This window comes from Carya illinoinensis, chromosome 10 (genome assembly GCF_018687715.1).
Source record: "Carya illinoinensis cultivar Pawnee chromosome 10, C.illinoinensisPawnee_v1, whole genome shotgun sequence".
NCBI classification, from domain to species: Eukaryota; Viridiplantae; Streptophyta; class Magnoliopsida; order Fagales; family Juglandaceae; genus Carya; species Carya illinoinensis.
Genome location: NC_056761.1, coordinates 38,204,552 through 38,222,722, shown reverse-complemented (window position 1 = coordinate 38,222,722; position 18,171 = coordinate 38,204,552). Strand labels below are relative to the sequence as shown.

The 18,171-nt window shown below is 35.2% G+C and overlaps 2 protein-coding genes across 2 annotated transcripts; one reads left to right on the top strand and one right to left on the bottom strand.

The window, feature by feature from the left end:
* Positions 1 to 1,304: 1,304 nt before the first annotated feature.
* LOC122280072 (PRA1 family protein B4-like) lies at positions 1,305 to 2,254 on the top strand. The gene has a single exon (XM_043091025.1). It carries the CDS (start codon positions 1,380 to 1,382, stop codon positions 2,046 to 2,048), a length of 669 nt encoding a protein of 222 aa, XP_042946959.1. The 5' UTR covers positions 1,305 to 1,379; the 3' UTR covers positions 2,049 to 2,254.
* A 6,743-nt stretch (positions 2,255 to 8,997) lies between these two features.
* On the bottom strand, positions 8,998 to 11,272 carry LOC122278338 (protein trichome birefringence-like 34). Its single transcript, XM_043088533.1, has 5 exons — positions 10,894 to 11,272; positions 10,551 to 10,722; positions 9,964 to 10,160; positions 9,620 to 9,781; positions 8,998 to 9,385 (listed from the first exon to the last, which is right to left on the bottom strand). Exons 1-5 carry the CDS (start codon positions 11,235 to 11,237, stop codon positions 9,043 to 9,045), a joined length of 1,218 nt encoding a protein of 405 aa, XP_042944467.1. The 5' UTR covers positions 11,238 to 11,272; the 3' UTR covers positions 8,998 to 9,042.
* Between the last annotated feature and the right edge of the window lie 6,899 nt (positions 11,273 to 18,171).

The window sequence follows — 18,171 nt, the reverse complement described above, 5'->3', positions numbered from 1 at the left end:
TTTTCCCAAAGAATCCATCCATACTGAATCCCACTTCCCAAATTATGTCCACAGTAGCAGTCTAGTTTATACCAATATGGTGCCCCCTTTCAAGCAGTGCAGTTTTCCTGTTCAGGGTTCCAACTTTTGAGTCGTTGAAGAAGACAACCTTTTATGCATCTTCTTGGCTATTTTCTTTTTCGTTTCTTCTTAGACAAGTCAATAGGGTATTCAAGACTCTCTTCCCCCGTTCTAATGCGTGTTTCTTCATGTTCATTGTGGTTGTTTCGTCTTCATCATCATGTCTGACGCAGACAACCGCGTGATGTGATGGCCTACTTACTAATGACGCTGTCCTCATTGGATTTGCCCTTCTTCTTCCCTTAATAGTAATAAAACTTTAAGAAGAATGATACACAATCTCTTAATATTTCACATTTTATTTTTTTTAATTTTTTAATATTTTCTTAATATTTTTTTTTGAATTTATTTTTTTAAATTAATTTAATTCTTTTATTTATTATTTATATATTAAATATTTGATAAAAGATAAAATAATAAAAATTAAAAAAAATATAAAGTATGAAATATTGAGAAGTTGTGAAGATTTTTTCAAACTTTAACTCCCAACTTTAAAATGTAATAAGGTACAGTGATTGTGATCGTTAATATTTAAATTAAACAAAGAAAGAATTCTATGGTTTCAATTGGTCTGTCTCGTCAAGAGAAAACAAGTCATGGCTTTTGACATTGAATTTTAAAATATGTTGTTGAATTTCTTCACTCGTTTTCCTTTTTTACTCCGAAAACGCGTAATTCACAACGTTGAAAAAGAGAGATGTAAACGTAGCGACTAAGCAATAGACTCCTCAAGATTTTATAAAATTATTATTTTATACGGTGGGTTAGTTTGATTGTTGGACTGAAAATTTCAGTTTAATTTAATTTTAAATTTAGTTTAATATTTAAATATATAATTTTTAAATTATTAAATTTATTATAATTTAAAATTTTTTTACACGTGAGACCCATAATTTTTTTTAACTCAATATATTTTTATACATAAAATTTATAACGTTTTTAAATTTTTTATAAATAACACTAAACTCTTCTTAATATTTAAATATATATTAATATTTAAATATATTTAAACTCGTTTCTATTAATTTTATAAAATATATTTTATCATTTCAATTAACTACCATTTATTAAAAAAATAAAAATAAAAAAATAAAAAAGCTTAAGGCTCCTCTCAGCTTAACGTTCACATGAATCAAAGAGTCAAAGGATAGGATTAAAAGAAGCCTTTTATAGCCAAACACCTCCCTTCTATAACATAACATAAAACGTTCTATTTTCTTTTCGATACCAAAATTTCCGGATCTTCATTCCCTGCGCCCATGTCGTCCACTACATCTCCTCCCGTGCTCCCGATCTCCGTCCCCGAATCTCAATCCCAATCCCAATCCCAGTCCCAACCCCCAATCGCCACCCCTGCCTTCCGTTCCTTCATCAACCACATCTCCGACTCCGTTCGCCACGGGATCTCCCAGCGCCGGCCTTGGTCCGAACTCGCCGACCGTTCCGCCTTCTCCAAGCCCGAGTCTTTCTCCGATGCCGCCCTTCGCGTCCGCAAGAACTACTCCTACTTTCGCGTCAACTACCTCTCCGTCATTGCCGTCATCCTCGCCTTCTCGCTCGTCTCCCACCCCTTCTCTCTCCTTGTCCTCCTCGGTCTCCTCTCTGCCTGGCTGTTCCTCTACCTCTTCCGCCCCTCCGATCAGCCACTCGTCCTCTTCGGCCGTGCGTTCTCCGACAAGGAAACCCTCGGTATCTTGACCGTATCTAGCATCTTCGTCGTCTTCCTTACTACCGTCGGATCGCTACTTATTTCCGCCCTCCTCGTTGGCGTTGCCGTTGTCTGCGCCCATGGCGCTTTTAGGGTTCCCGAGGACCTCTTCCTTGACGAGCAGGAGAATCCCTCATCCGGATTCCTCTCCTTCCTTGGTGGTGCCGCCTCCAACGCCGCCGTCGCCACTGCACCCCTCGTTGCCGCTGCACGCGTCTGATTTGATGGATCCTTATCAATTGAAATTTTCACTTTGGTACACAAATAAATATGTTAATTTTTTTTTTTTAATTTTCATTAATTCCCAATATACTCTGTATCTGTGAGCTTTTGTTCGATTTTAGATAGCACGTGACACATTTGGTGGCGGATCTATGTTCTATATATTTCTATAATTGATATAATGTGATACCAATTATTCATTCAGTTCTCTGGGTGTATACCTTTTTTTCGGGCCCAGATCTTTGGGTATGCATAATTCATAAATTGGAATCTATGGAAGTTTGTTCGTGGATGGTTCTTTTTTCCTTTATTACAAGTCTGAAATTGTATGCTGGCATTTACAGGTGTTCGTTAAGTATAAACGTTTTAGATCTATGAAGAATTTGGGGGTATGCTTGGGCTAGACTTCCATTTACGTGTTGTTTATGGCTGCTTGAATGCAGATTTCTGGCCAAATAGCGTGTTAATTTTGGTTTCAAAATTATGTGTTAATAAATAAATCATAATGGGTTTGTCTAGAAATTGATGTTCAGTGATGGCCTAGATTGATTGATTTTTGCACCTACTTTACCCTTCCATGAAGGCTTCTTCTACCCCACGTACTCTTGTCAAAATTTGCTAGTGATATGGCAAATTTCTATTATTGATATTTCAGCACTGATCGCATACTGCTGATTCATTTGCATTGGACCAAATCCGCAAAAACATTTAACTCTGATTTCTGCGTGCTCTAGTTTGAGTAAAAAAATTTTGGAGTTTGGATTTAGAGTTGGAGATAGACTTGAAAAGAAGTGGAGTAGTTTGAGTTTCTTCTAACTTAATCTCACGTTGCAAGTTTGAGTCTCTTCATAACCAAAATTTTTAGGCTTTTTCTGTACCATCTAATTTATAAATTCACCTTTCTAATGAGCTAAATATCACCTCTCTTGATACTAACCTAATATCACTGTCCTCGATACAATTCGAGTGCGATGGTGTTGCATATGCATGGTTTGCTTTGGGTGTTCTTTCACGCGGCTTTATCTAGTTGAAGTTTATGTTTCCCATTTGAGTTCAATGTCGGTTGCATGTGGTACCGATGAGTTTGGGCTTGTTTAAAGTTGAGTTTGCTGGTGTCTAGATTGTTATTTTTCAGTTTCCGTTTTGGTCCTTGTTTGAGTCAGTTTTGGAGTGTCCATCGGTCTGGGTCTGTAAACCTATGCAAGGCACATTTTATCTTGGAAGCCGTTTTGGTAAAATTTGCCTGGGAGAAGCTTAAACTATTTTTAGCTAGTTTTTCCTCTGTTCCAAGATAGGGAATAGGGGAACGGGAGACACTGATCATCCATTAATCGAACCCACAGACCTGTGAGAAGGTCCATATCTCGGGCATTTAACAGGTCTCTACTGCCAAATTGAACAGGTCTAGACCGGATGTTGTTGTCACGTTGACTGTGGTAGCTAATATTCTTTTATTTGGCAAATATGTTTAAAGAGTGGTTCTGGTTCTCTGCTAGATCTTAATTTCTTTCAACTTGAGAGGTCTCAAATCATCTATCACATCAAGACCAGCTTGCAAGACCCCAAAAAATATAATCAAGCTGTGCGTCTTTGTAACATGCATCGGTGGATTTTTGGATCACATAGCGTCTAACCCACACGACAATGCAGGGTAAGAACATAATTATGCAGACGTTAAAATATGCACAATGCGTGATAAATCAATAGGAATAAAAAACTGGTTCATGGTTTGCACCAACAAACCATATTGGCCAGGTATTGTTTGTATGATGTTTTGGTGATAATATGTAAGTAACTTATATTTGGTCGTGTGTGTATTACTATAATGTTGGTATTTTTTGCATGCTGCTGAGAATGAGAATGCTGGCCAGTTAAGAACCGAGATGAGGCAAATTACAAAGTAAACAAATCCACAAGCAAAATTGCAAGAAATGGGGGCTGGGCTACCCTTGATCATTGTATGATTTGATTTTCTTGCACTGGGCATGGTGAAAGTTTCAGGTCAAAGGTCATGAATTCTTAAAAAAGATGAGTTGTTATAAGTATATACCAGCCAGTATAAGGCAGAAACACCCTGTAAATCAAAATGAACTGCAAAAGTTAATGCACTCTATTAATCCTTGAAAAATGTTGAACCAGGCATCCAAACAAAGAAATTAAAAACGGAAGAAACAAAAAGATTAAACATATAAAATCTATACTGTTTTATTACTTTACCAAGGCCTTATTTTCTTCTCTTGCACAGTTTCTTTACGTATCCTCACACACATTTATTTTTAATATTTTTCTTGAGGTCAGCGAACAGAAAAATGCCCATTTCTAGACAACAAACAGGTTTGGTATTTTCATCTTCACTCTTGAATTTCTACATCTAAGATTTGAATACATAATAACTCATCTTCGCCATTCAAAGATGAGCCAGCAACCCTTCACCATAACGACATATCTGTATTTGTTATTTACACAAAGAACCTAAAGCAAAATGTTGTTTAATGTGGATGATAATAGCTTACATAAAGAATTATCTTTGGTTTGTCTCAATAAGAATCATTCTCGGAGCAGCATATAAACCATATTTAGAACAACAACCACTAAACCTACCCCAACCCAGAAGCACAAACACTGAAACCCGAAACAAAAACCCTTGAACAAACCTTAAATTAATATAAAATGCATACAAAATCACCACCAACAAGGATTAAAAACCAGCACACAATGAAGTAAAAATCAACTACAAGATTAACAAGAAGCCCGAATTTTTACCTAGCTGCCACACGGGATTAATTGTTGAGTGATTGTCCTAGTTGCCTTAGAAAGAGAGAAAATCGTAGGAAGTGAAGAGAGATAATCAGGAAATGGACCAATATTTTTTTTGGAATGAAACGGAGAGACAACGCTCGAGGAAAGAGAGAAAATGTAGAGAGGGGGATAAAGGGAGAGAAAGGAAGAGAAAGAGAGAGAACAGGAGAAAATCGCTCCAGGAAATGGAAGAGAAAACTTTTTTTCTCTGAATCAAAATGAAGCATGCCAATGTTCAGCATATCAACCCCGTTCACTTGAGGCTTTCTCAGAATCAAAATTAGAAGAGTCCAGACTCAACCTGGGCCGTTATGTTCATTAGGCTGTTAAAACACACGGATACTAGACCACCTTTCTTTCTTTTTCCTTTCCGGTTGTTTTAGGCCTATCAAAATATCCAGAACTTGGACCTGGTCAATTTCAACCCAAACCATTGCGGAAAAACGTACTAAATGAGAAGTAGCCGTTGGGGATGAACTAAGAAGACGATCCTGACCTCAAACCTCATATCTCTCCCAAACAATATTCCTTCTCTTCTCCTGTCAGTTATTTCTTCTTACTAGCTTGTTTAGCTTACTCCACAATATACTTTCTTCACTGGACTTGCTTCAGGTTGGAGACTAGATATACAAGGGATCGAGAACGTAGAATACGGGTATAAACTTTACTTCAGTTCTTCCTCGGTCTTTTTTTCCTTCATATACCTTTTTTGAGCCCTCCCTTGTTCATGGAATACAACGACAAGTGTCAGTTTGTGTGTCCGTTTGACCCATTAGAGTTTCTGCAGTTTACATCAAAAGAAACCCCTGATTCAGATTGGTCCCATTTTTCACATGAAATGAAACAGTTGCAAATCATTTGGATAGTCTACCATTTAAAAAAATAAAAATAAAAATTACACCTTTTTGTTTTTTCAACTTCTTGATTTAATCACTCAACTTGTTTCAGGCCCCCAATGGGATGGCGTAATTGTCACCCAAGCAGACAATATATCAGGTTCTCCGGGCCTTCAAGCATGAGCTAACGCACAGGTTGTTGCCTGCATCCAGCTAATTCCTTGGAAAGGACTGCATATCTCTGAGATGATAGGGCAGCTTCATCATCTAGCAATTCAAAAGATCAGCCTCCACAATGAGTACTTAGACGAGGTTGGATAGTTATGAGTTGAGTTGAGTTGAGATGAGATGGGATGAAATAAAAGTTGAATAAAATATTATTAGAATATAATTTTAATATTCTTTTTGTTGGGATTTAAAAAAATTAAATTATTTATTATATTTTGTTAGAAAATTTAAAAAATTGTAATGATTAGATGATGAAACGAAATGAGATCATAAGAGTATTTTTGAATCCAAACGTCCCCTTAATCCTTAATATTGGCCTTGGGTTTCTACCTAATTAATTGTGTCTCTTTGTTCGAGATCAAAAGCATTTTATAAATGTTTTAGAGCTCATTTCATCGTGTTTGTCATTCTCTTACTTCTAGTCTTAAATTCAGATAATTTTTTTTGAAGATTTTCAGTGCATGAAGCATGGATTAATATAGTATTTCAAATCAGAATTCACTTCTTATTTGCATTCTGTCCGGTGGATTTGAATTGCATAAACCAGAATTACATTTTGAAGAAATGTTACTCACTTCATCATGTATTTCTCTCTCTTATATAAAGTTCGAAACTCATAAGATCATCGCGAGTCACCAACGTCGACGGATGTGCACCGATTGGGACCAATCTCACTTGGCCAAAAAATACAATGCTAATATATAGAAGCCAACAAGAAGCAAAGAATCACAGGAAAAGTATCATGCACGTCTTCAAATTGTAGCTATATATAGATGGCCGGCCGATCGGGTTGCCATTTCCGATACCAATATCCCAAAAGGATAAGACCTGGTCCCATGCATGCATGCTAATTGTGAATAGTCTCACCAGATCATGATCTCCATGGATTGCTGATTACTATTGTAAGGTCAACTTGGGCAATTCTCCAACCACCGTAGCCTTTAATGGAGTTATTCATGAACCTATCCAAAACCTCCACGATCCAAGAAAATCAACTCATACATATCAAACCAAACCAACAGAAAAGCACAAAAAGAAGACTCTCCGGTGCAGTATTTAATATAAAATTTGATCAAGAATCTAAAGGGAAAAAAAGAAGAACAAATGAGAAGTTATATATCATATTGTAACTTGAGCTAGCTAGTCGTGTTAAATCGATTTGGTTTGACATATATATATATATATATATATATATATACATGGGATTGAAGATTCTTAAAGATAAATACTATGATCACTTAAATAAATTAGTAGAATTATAAATTAGATGAGATAATGATATATATATATATATTAGTACTAGATCAGCTTCAAAAATATAGTTATACGAAGGTTGCAAGGTCACCATGGGCAAGCTGGATGATGATCATTAAGTTTGTTGGGAACTGTCTGCATGCATTCCGTTGATTATCGGTCGGTCCCAGCAGCTCATCATGATGTAATGCATTATTTATATGTAATATGTCGGCACATAAAGTTTGTTTAAGGGTCGAGTCGGTCGGTCCCTCTAAAAGAACCATTTTGATTTATGTTTGATGCGTTATTACTTTAATTAGTTAGGGTATATATGTTTGAGATAAGGTTGGTGGCTATACATGAACACACCACAATACATGCAGTCTTCATCGGAATATTGTCAGCTTAATTCTGCCAAACCATATCTTTTATATACACATAAATGTAAGTAAAAGGCGATCAAAATCGAAAGAAATTTATGGTCTAGATATAATTCGGAAACATGCAACTCCATGAATCTGGTCACAATATATGTAAGAAGAATGAGGGGATCGATCGGGTTTGGTTTCTGATCATCTTTATTTATCTTACATGATGATGATGATGATGATGATCTAGATCATTAAGTTCATTATATTATATTGTAAGTACTTGGCATGCACGCGGGTTGAATTTTGGCTTAGTCTTGATCATGATCATCACGACATAATCTTAAAAATTTTAGCTATAAATATCATCCCATGCAGTGCAAACTCAAATAAAAGTACTAAAACTTACAAAAGGTACAACCGGCCCCCTAGTTTGTTGCTTTAACCTTTTGAAATTAAGTTTATCTCATGAATAAGAATAATACTAGTTATATTCGTAGAGTGAGTGTGTAAGCCTTGATCGTACACTTCCTTTAAAAAAGTATTGTTTACTATTAAAAAATAGTTTTTTTTCTTTTTTCTTATATGGATTCCTAATATATATTTTTAAAAAAAATGAGTGCACAGTAATACTTCTTGAACAAATTAAAGGAAATGCGCACATCCTAATACTGTAAATATCATTTTTCTAAATTAGAGATAAAATAAGGTTAACCTATTTATGGACAATAACTCCTCCTAATTAAAGTTCTCATCTAACTTCAATGACGAAATTTATGCTTGACAGTTGATATATAACGCTCATGTCCCATTGATCTTTTTAATTGGGGTGGCACTATAGCCATCGAGGGATTATCCCGACAAGGCAAATTGTCTTTTTTTTTTTTTTAAAAAAAAAAAGAATATTTTTTTACATTTTTAATTTTTTTTAAAAAACTCACAACATCAATAAAAAATACTTACTTAATCACTAAGTAAAAAAAAAAAAAAAGAAAAAAGGCTCGGGACCCATTATCAAGATCCTAAGCATTTCTCTTTTAATTGGGGGAGAGATCAAGATCTCCATCCCCACCCCAATTAGGCAAACCAAATTATTCTATAAAGCAACTTGTTCAATACCACCATCATGAATTTTCATTATATATATAGGGTATAAATTAAATGTTAATCATGAGGTTTATTTTGTGTGATGAGGAAATAAGTTGACCAAATTAATAACTATCATGTTTACCAAAAACAGCTCGTAAATGAGTTTGGGTTAACTTGTTTGAAATTAGATAAATAAATTAAATTTAATAATTATTCCATGACAAATTTGAACTCTCCACGGCTCGTTTTTGAAATATTATCCTTTCAGTTTTGACTCGAATGTAAATTCTCTCCATTTCTGAGTTTGATGATGAAAATCGAATGCTAAAATGGATTCATCTTAACGTTCATATATAATCTTATTAATTATATTAATACTAAGGCAGGAAAAAAGTTTGAAATTTCGGTAGAAGCACTTTATTCCAAATCGAATGTGTCATTGATTAACAATATAAGCATACAGGAGCTCGTTCCAGACATCGGGCAATCCAGGGAGGCACCAATGTATACAGTCTGCATAACTGCTTGGGTTTTCTATTTGCTCTTTGGTTAGGGGTTCCCACTGCTTTCTATAGATAGATGGATGGGCTTCTTTTCGATATTCTGAGAGCTGTGTAATGTTGAGCATTTGTACATTTAGACCTCTTGTTTTCAAATCATCAAGCACCATTTCAACCACACGCATCATCTTTGGATCCGAGTCACTTCCCCAGTATCCCTCTTCTGAAATCTTCCCCGTTTCTTTGTAGCAGTTTTCACCACCGCCCCAATCTTTAGCCCTGCAATACGTACGTACATATATATATATACACTCCATATTACTAGATCATTTTATTTCCATTAAACCTGTAGCATGCATGCATTCTTTTAGCCACCCACGATCCTAGCTTCATGTCTTAATTTGTTGTTGGTACGTCGTAGTACTTGTCTATATATTAACCATATGCATTAATGTCATCATGTATTTTAGCATTCACGCATCTTAAGAGAAAATGGATTATTAATCAGTGTACCTTTCATGAGTTGGTGACATGCTGACAAAAAACAATTGGGTCTTGGTTCTATCAACGTGTACTTCCACCCAATCAGACCACGTTCTTAGGGCCATCTCATAGACGCGCAGCATCTCTACTTCTTTATAGATAGCATCATCAGGGCTTTCAAATGAGCCCCACCTAATCGTTTCATTTCCGATATTGTAAAAGTACGATTAGACTTGAGAGAAGTCAATGGTGGTTAAGTACAACAAATAAAGTTATGAGAAATACTATAAATCATGATCATCGATCATCACTAAGACCGGATCAGTTGCTAATTAAGTAGGGTTTATGATGATGAAGAAGCTGGTACTACTTACAGAACTTTCATTCTGGGCCTTCTCCACCATAAGTAGGAGTCAAACACCAGTATATCTCCGCCGGTCCAATGCCTGGCATGCTTCTCAATTGCTTTGATTCTAACTGTCCGATCTGGTATCCGGTGGTTCACCGGATCATCGGAGTTTGATTCCACTAGCAATGGAGCCCAGTAGAACTCAATCGACGCATTGTATTCCTAAATTAATTGGGTTAAACGTACGTACTAACCATTATATATAAGCTTATCGAGTAAGTTTGTTGACATGCATGCATTGGGAAAAGCATGCAAAAGAGTTTAAGCACGCATGCATGCAACTGCTCAGAAAAAAAGACAAAAAAAAAAAAAAAAAACAAAGACAGAAAAAAGTGTTCAAGCAACTCGTTGTTTCTTAAGATGAGTACTGCATTAATTTAAGTATTTCTTTAGACGGATCCTAATCTAGACATATTAATGGTTGATCATATATATGTAGTGGTCCAATAACTAATTAATAGTAACTAGCTAGGTGTATGCACCTAGATCTTCGATCTAGGATTGAGACGGCAAGAACATGGATACATGCTACCCAAATTATATATTACTCACAATGGCCTTAAAGATGTTCAAAGAGTCATTGTTGTGCATGGATCTAAGCTTTGGAGGGATCCATGAATCGACTAGGCAGACCATCGAAACCCATTGATTCCTGTTCAGGGAATCTCCAACAAACACAAGCCTCCTGTTCCTTAGCGTCTCCAGCAGCGCTGTTGCATTGAACCTTATTAACATAGAAAACAAGTTTCACAAAGCTCAAAAACACGTACAAAGACTAATTTTAATACCACCATCACTAGCATGCATGCAGTGATTTATATAGTAAGTTTGTGTGCGAGCGTGTGTATATATAGGCACCCATGATCATGATGAGAGAGCAAGACATGAGAGATACCTAGGAAGGTTACATTGATGAGGTTGCCACCTCCAGTTCTGATAGCTCAAGTCCTTTCTCCCAAACTTCTCGCAAGCCAATTGATCAGACATGAACGTGCATTGCTGCTCTTTGTATAGAGGGTAACTTTGGTTATCGAATACCCACTTCCCAGAAAACAAATTGCATTCTGAAAGCTGTAAACCGTCGGTTGTATCTTCCAAGACTCTTCCAATGCTGTCTTGGGTAAGATAAACGGCGGTGATGATTAGTAAGGTGATCAGGAATGCAATAAGGGAACGGAAGCGGCTTCTGATACCCCATGACGTTCCAAGAACTACAGCTTGGTGTTTCTTTGCCGCCATTCAATATCCAATTCTCCTAACTGGCTATGTGTGGGAGACCATGTTTCCTCCTTTTTGAAGTTTCTAGCAGTTGGTGAGCAATCATTTTCAATTTCTCTTTCTGGAAGTAGGAGTAGTGGGGATGCCTTAATGTTTGGGCTGTTTGCTGAAAGCAATAGATAGTTTAATTTTCAATTAAGCAAAAATAACACTAATAGCTGACAGATGATCAAGTCGGCCCTCCATCTACACACACACACACACACACAAACATATTATAAAGATGGCTGCACATATATATATTTCAGATCTTAATTAGATATATATATTTTTGCAGTACTCAATATTTTAATATATAATTAATGGAAAGAGATAGAAATTAATATTGCGGTAACTTAGCCGATAGCCAAAAGAGGTAATTAGGTACCTTTCGTTTTATCTATTATATTATTTTCCTGATGACAGTAGTTTAGATCAGCTGAGCTGTTATATACATGTTGCCCACAAGATAATGTGGATTAGGTTCGCTAGGTTTGTTGTCATCTCCACATCCAAGTTCGTTTGGCGTAAAGGAACCTCAAAATTTTCAACCCCGGACGACGGCTCTCGTGGGTTTGTATAAGTTTGTACCCAAAACCCTTAGAATGTACGACATACATATATATATAGCATTAATAAATTAGGCCGATTGCTTGTGAATACGACAGTGTCCACCGATGATCCCATGTCTTCTTATAAGTTGATTGTTGCTTTCATCATCGTATGCATATGCAGGGCTAGCTGCTTCCTGCTGTAAATTTCATTTCATCTATCCATTTCCGACAACCTCAAAAGTCGCGCCGCCCAACGTCACCTCCCTCAAGCCAATCTTCAATGCTTCCTCAATCTTTTGATGGCCAATTTAGACAATTTTTCATGTATTTTGGTTGTTCATTATTTCTAAAATCGGATCTCCACCTCTTGTAAGTAATCTTCTTTCTAATTTACCATCATACATTAATTGTCAAGAAAGAGTATATATACATTCAATGTTTAAATTAATCAAATCTCTTGGAAAAATAATTAGTTATTTAACTTAGTATTAGAGAAGAAATCTAATTAAGTTCGAATCTTGATTGCCCTCTATATCCCAAATTCAATTAAAAATTTCACTTATTGAGCACATTTAAGGAATTTTGACCCACATATAATATATATATATATATATATATATAAGAGGAAGAGTAAGAATATAAATCAAATTATTAAATTTGCCTCTTATATCACTTTATAAAGCTCTTGAGACAAATGTGGTAATTTATCAAATATATCATTATAGTTAGATGCAAATCTGTTTACTTAATTGTTAAGTAAAGATACTCTCTCCATTATTATATATATATATTTGCACATTATAATTTTATTTTAATTAATAATTAGTAGCTTATGGCCGGGAATCTTCTTTAACTTGAGAGGTTTGTCAGCAAGTTAATTATTAATTAAAGTTTAAAACTTCAGGTCCTGATCGGTCTTCGCATAAGGAAACAGACTTCATATGGCAGATTCTCAGCCGCGTGCCCTCTCCACGTGGAATTTACTAAGAGAGCTAGAAGTTCCTGTCTCAATCTTGTTTTTCCAACTTTGGAATCGCGTTTTACCGGCCACTAAAGTGGTTGCTAATTTCCTCTGGAGAATCTGGCACAATAGAGTTGCAGACGTAGATGAAAGAGTACTGCGATAATGTGGTTTTAACTTGGCGTCTAAATGTACGTACGTAGTTGTTGCATTCTTGGTTTCTCAGAATGTATTAATTGTGTTTTTCATGAATGCTCGCTCTTTGATTGTAGAGGCCGGTTTGGGCATATATTTCTGCTTTGTTTGATTAAACTCCCCTATATATGCTTCTTTTAACAGAATGCCTTTGTTGAAAGGAAACAATATTAACACATATAAAATGTTGCTCGAGATCTTCGATTTTAATCTCATATTCTTTTAAATTTTTGGAATGATTGTATTTTAACTGTTGTTTATCTCATAAATAGAATACCACCGTACACTTGTTCTTTCACATAAATCGTCATATGAGATATTATTTTCTGTTAAACCTCAATATAATCATCTGAAAATTTTTTGTTGTCTTTGTTATGCATCTACTATTGGTAATTCTTCTACTAAATTTTCTGCTCGAGCTCAAGCTTGTATATTTCTCAGCTATCCATCTGGTATAAAAGGGTATAAACTGTATAATATCCATACTCACAAAATCATTATTTTCAGAGATGTTATTTTGTACGAGACCATTTTTCCCTTCAAACCAGATTCTGCTTCTATACATTTGGCCTCCATCTGAGATTCCACCTTAATCATCCTCTCAACCTGATCTTGTCTTACCAAATCCTCTCTCAGATGTTGTTATCAATTCTCCATCACATATTTCTTTTTCATCATCTCATACTTGATACATAAGAAAATAACCTTGCTTCTATTCCCACCCGGAAGTCTACAAGGAATAGGAAATCACCTGATTACTTGCAGTATTATCATTACTCCTTGATTTCAAATAATGAAGTTACTCTTACTTCTCATTTGATTGATGGTTTTTCCAGTCTCGGTACAATATATCCTATCTCTCCATACTTGTCATATTCCAAATTTTCTCCCTCATACAAGCATTTTTGTTACTCTGTTGATTCTCTCTATGAACCTAAATTTTTTCATCAAGCCATCAAACTTCCTCATTGGAGGGATGCAATGGCAATTGAAATCAGTGCTTTTGAAGCTAATAAAATTTGGGTTTTAATTGACTTACCTCCTAGCAAGCAGCCTATTGGTTGTAAATGGGTTTACAAGTACAAGTTGAAATCTGATGGCACTTTAGAGAGATATAAGACTTGATTAGTTGCAAAAGGTTATACTCAACGTGAGGTTAATGATTATTTTGACACTTTTTCCTTGTTAAAAAGCTTACTACTGTTCGTTATTTTCTTGCTTTGTCTACCATTTACAACTGGGAATTACATCAATTGGATGTAAACAATGCCTTTCTTCATGGAAATTTAGATGATGAAGTTTACATGAAATTGCCACCTAATTTTTCTAAACCTAGAGATTCTTGACTATGCAAGCTGCTCAAGTCTTTGTATGGCTTAAAACAAGCCTCTCGCCAATGGTTCTCTAAGTTTTCTTCCACCTTGATTGCTTATGGCTTTAATCCGTTTAAATTTGATTATTCTTTGTTTACAAAGCATTCTGGTGATTCTTTTGTGGCATTTTTGGTGTATGTTGATGATATTGTCATTGCTCCTATGAAATTCATAATCTGTTGTTGATCTTAAAGCTTTTCTTCATTTGCACTTTAAGCTAAAAGATCTTGAAACTTTGAGGTATTTTTTGGGTCTTAAGGTGGCAAGATCTACAAAAGGTATTTCTCATTCTCAAAAGAAATATGCCCTTGAAATTGTATATGATTATGGTCTTCTAGCTGGTAAGCCTGCTACTTCTCCTATGGATTAGAATTTACGGTTGTCTAGAACAGATTCTGCAGGTCCCTTACTTAATGATCCCACTTCTTATAGACGATTTATTGGTCTTCTTTATTTGGCACTTACTCGACCTAATATTTCTTTATCTATTAATATTTTGAGTCAGTTTTTGGTTCAACCTCGACAATCCCACTATGATACTGCTATTAAAGTGGTAAACTATGTTAAGGCTATTGCTGGTCAAGGGCTAGTTTTTCCTAGTTCATATTCTCTACAACTGAAATGTTTTTGTTACACAGATTGGGCCACATCATGTCCTGACTCTTGCAAATCTATTATTGGCTTTTGTCTTTTCATTGGTGATTCCTTGATCTCATGGAAGTCTAAGAAGCAAGTGACTGTTTCCAGATCATCTGCTGAAGCCGAGTATAGTTCAATGGCATCTGCTTGTTGTGAAATAAAATGGCTTATTGCATTGTTTGCTGATTTAGGAGTTACTTTTTCTTCTCCTTCTATGTTGTATTGTGATAGTCAAGCGGCTCTCTATATTGCTGCTAATCCTATTTTTCATGAAAAAACTAAACATATTGAGATAGATTGTCATCTAGTTAGAGATATGATTCGAGCTAGGACTGTAGTTACTTTGCATGTTTTTTCTGAATATCAATTAGGTGATTTTTTTCACTAAGCCTTTAGGATCAGATCGTTTTCTTACTCTTCTTAGTAAGCTAGGTGTATTTGATTTACATATTCCAGCTTGAATGGGGCTATTAGTAAAGTTTTTAATACCGTACCAGAAGCCGTACTGGTCAAGACATTAAAATGAAATATTTCAGTACTTGTACAATTTTATGTATCGTTTCGAAATATTGAATATATAAATAAATTATATTCCAAAATAATAGTTTATATATGAATAAATTATATATGTAAATACATACATATATATAAATTATAAATAGTCTGGTCTGAATTGGGGGTCAAAACATGAGCTTGCAGTTTGAAGAAATGAAAAAAAAAAAGAAAGTAAATGCCGAAATACCGGCCTGTAATATAGGCCGGTACAGGCCAAAATATAGGCTGATACAGGCTAGTATTTGGGATGGTACGAAACATATATAATACCGTTACCAGATCAGTGACCGATACGGAAAATACTGGCCGTATAGTATTTAAAGCACTGGCTATTAGTGTATAAAGATTATTTTTAATCACATGTATCACGTTCACCATAGTTAGGGTGTTACTCATCATTGTACTACATATTACTCTACTCTTCTGATGGATTAATACAAATAACACATTTTATTCTTCTGGATTCTTCTACTCCGAGCGCTCTCTCTCTCTCTCTCCAAAATATTTATTATGGTGGTCTTATAACTTTATTGGAAAATTTGTTAAATGGCTGTAGGAGCTAAACTTCTGACTTGAGCCTTGAAGATTGCTCTCAAGATCACATGCTGAAACTCTTAACGCTCTGTTTCTTCTCATTCTATCAGTAAAGGTTAAAAAGAAAACTTTTCTAATCATCAGGTGGCTGCCTCCCCCTGCTGATCATTCTCTTCAACTAAATAAATATTGATCGTGTACGTGTCTAGTTAAGGTAATTCGGGCCTCTCTAGTTGTGGAGGAGTTTTGAGGTCTTCATTTCATTCAGTTATCTTCAGACTTTCGTGTTTTTTGGGTGTTAGAACTAGCATTCTCGTGAGATCTCAGCTCTAAACTTTGGTTTGCTTGCTTGTTACCAACTCAATATTCTCAAGTTAATGGTGGCCGGAGACAGATTCCATTATCATTGTAAATTGGTGGAAGCTTGGTACGTTACGTACGTACTAGGCCTAGTCCTTTGAGATACTTTAGCTTTTGGGAATTAGACATCCTAGCTACTTCTTTTTGACTCTATGGATGTTACCTGCATCCAGCATATATATATATATATATATATATATATAGAGCTAGAGTAATGACTTAGCAGACGGATGAGCAAATTATGCTGCAGTTGGTAACGAGACTTCAGTTCAATTATTGGTCTTCTTTATTTGGCACTTACTCGACCTAATATTTCTATATCTGTTAATATTTTGAGTCAGTTTTTGGTTCAACCTCGACAATCCCACTATGATACTGCTATTAACACTATAAGAGAAGTGGACTTGTGTGACCAAAATTTAATGATCAAAATGACTATTTTCTACAATTTTCGTAGGAAATAGTCCTTTTGATCACTAAAGTTTGGTCATAAAAACCCACTTCTCTTGTAGTGTAAAGTGGTAAACTATGTTAAGGCTATTGCTGGTCAAGGGCTAGTTTTTCCTAGTTCATATTCTCTACAACTGAAATATTTTTGTTACACAGATTGGGCCAAATCATGTCCTGACTCTTGCAAATCTATTACTGGCTTTTGTCTTTTCATTGGTGATTCCTTGATCTCATGGAAGTCTAAGAAGCAAGTGACTGTTTCCAGATTATCTGCTGAAGCTGAGTATAGTTTAATGGCATCTGCTTGTTGTGAAATAAAATGGCTTATTGCATTGTTTGCTGATTTGGGAGTTACTTTTTCTTCTCCTTCTGTGTTGTATTGTGATAGTCAAGCGGCTCTCTATATTGCTGCTAATCCTATTTTTCATGAAAAAACTAAACATATTGAGATAGATTGTCATCTAGTTAGAGATATGATTCAAGCTAGGATTGTAGTTACTTTGCATGTTTTTTCTGAATATCAATTAGGTGATTTTTTTCACTAAGCCTTTAGGATCATATCGTTTTCATACTCTTCTTAAGCCTTTAGGATCATATCGTTTTCATACTCTTCTTAGTAAGCTAGGTGTAGTTGATTTACATATTCCAGCTTGAATGGGGCTACTAGTAAAGTTTTTAATACCGTACCAGAACCCGTACTGGTCAAGGCATTAAAATGAAATATTTTAATACTTGTACAATTTTATGTATCGTTTCGAAATATTGAATATATAAATAAATTATATTCCAAAATAATAGTTTATATATGAATAAATTATATATGTAAATACATATATATATATAAATTATAAATAGTCCGGTCTGAATTGGGGGTCAAAACATGAGCTTACAGTTTGAAGAAATGAAAAAAAAAAGTAAATGCCAAAATACCGGCCTGTAATATAGGCCGGTACAGGCCAAAATATAGGCTGATACAGGTTAGTATTTGGGATGGTACGAAACATATATAATACCGTTACCAGATCAGTGACTGATACGGAAAATACTGGCCGTATAGTATTTAAAACACTGGCTATTAGTGTATAAAGATTATTTTTAATCACATGTATCACGTTCACCATAGTTAGGGTGTTACTCATCATTGTACTACATATTACTCTACTCTTCTGATGGATTAATACAAATAACACATTTTATTCTTCTGGATTCTTCTACTCTCTCTCTCTCTCTCTCTCTCTCTCTCTCTCTCTCTCTCTCTCTCTCTCTCTCTCTCTCTCTCTCTCTCCAAAATATTT

Coding starts and splice junctions, on each gene's coding strand:
- LOC122278338 (XM_043088533.1), bottom strand. CDS start 11,237: ATGGCGGCAAAGAAACACCAAGCTGTAGTTCTTGGAACGTCATGGGGT. Junction 10,723..10,893: donor CATCAATGTAACCTTCCTAG/GTATCTCTCATG, acceptor TATGTTAATAAG/GTTCAATGCAACAGCGCTGC. Junction 9,782..9,963: donor AGGCCCAGAATGAAAGTTCT/GTAAGTAGTACC, acceptor TGAAACGATTAG/GTGGGGCTCATTTGAAAGCC.
- LOC122280072 (XM_043091025.1), top strand. CDS start 1,380: ATGTCGTCCACTACATCTCCTCCCGTGCTCCCGATCTCCGTCCCCGAA.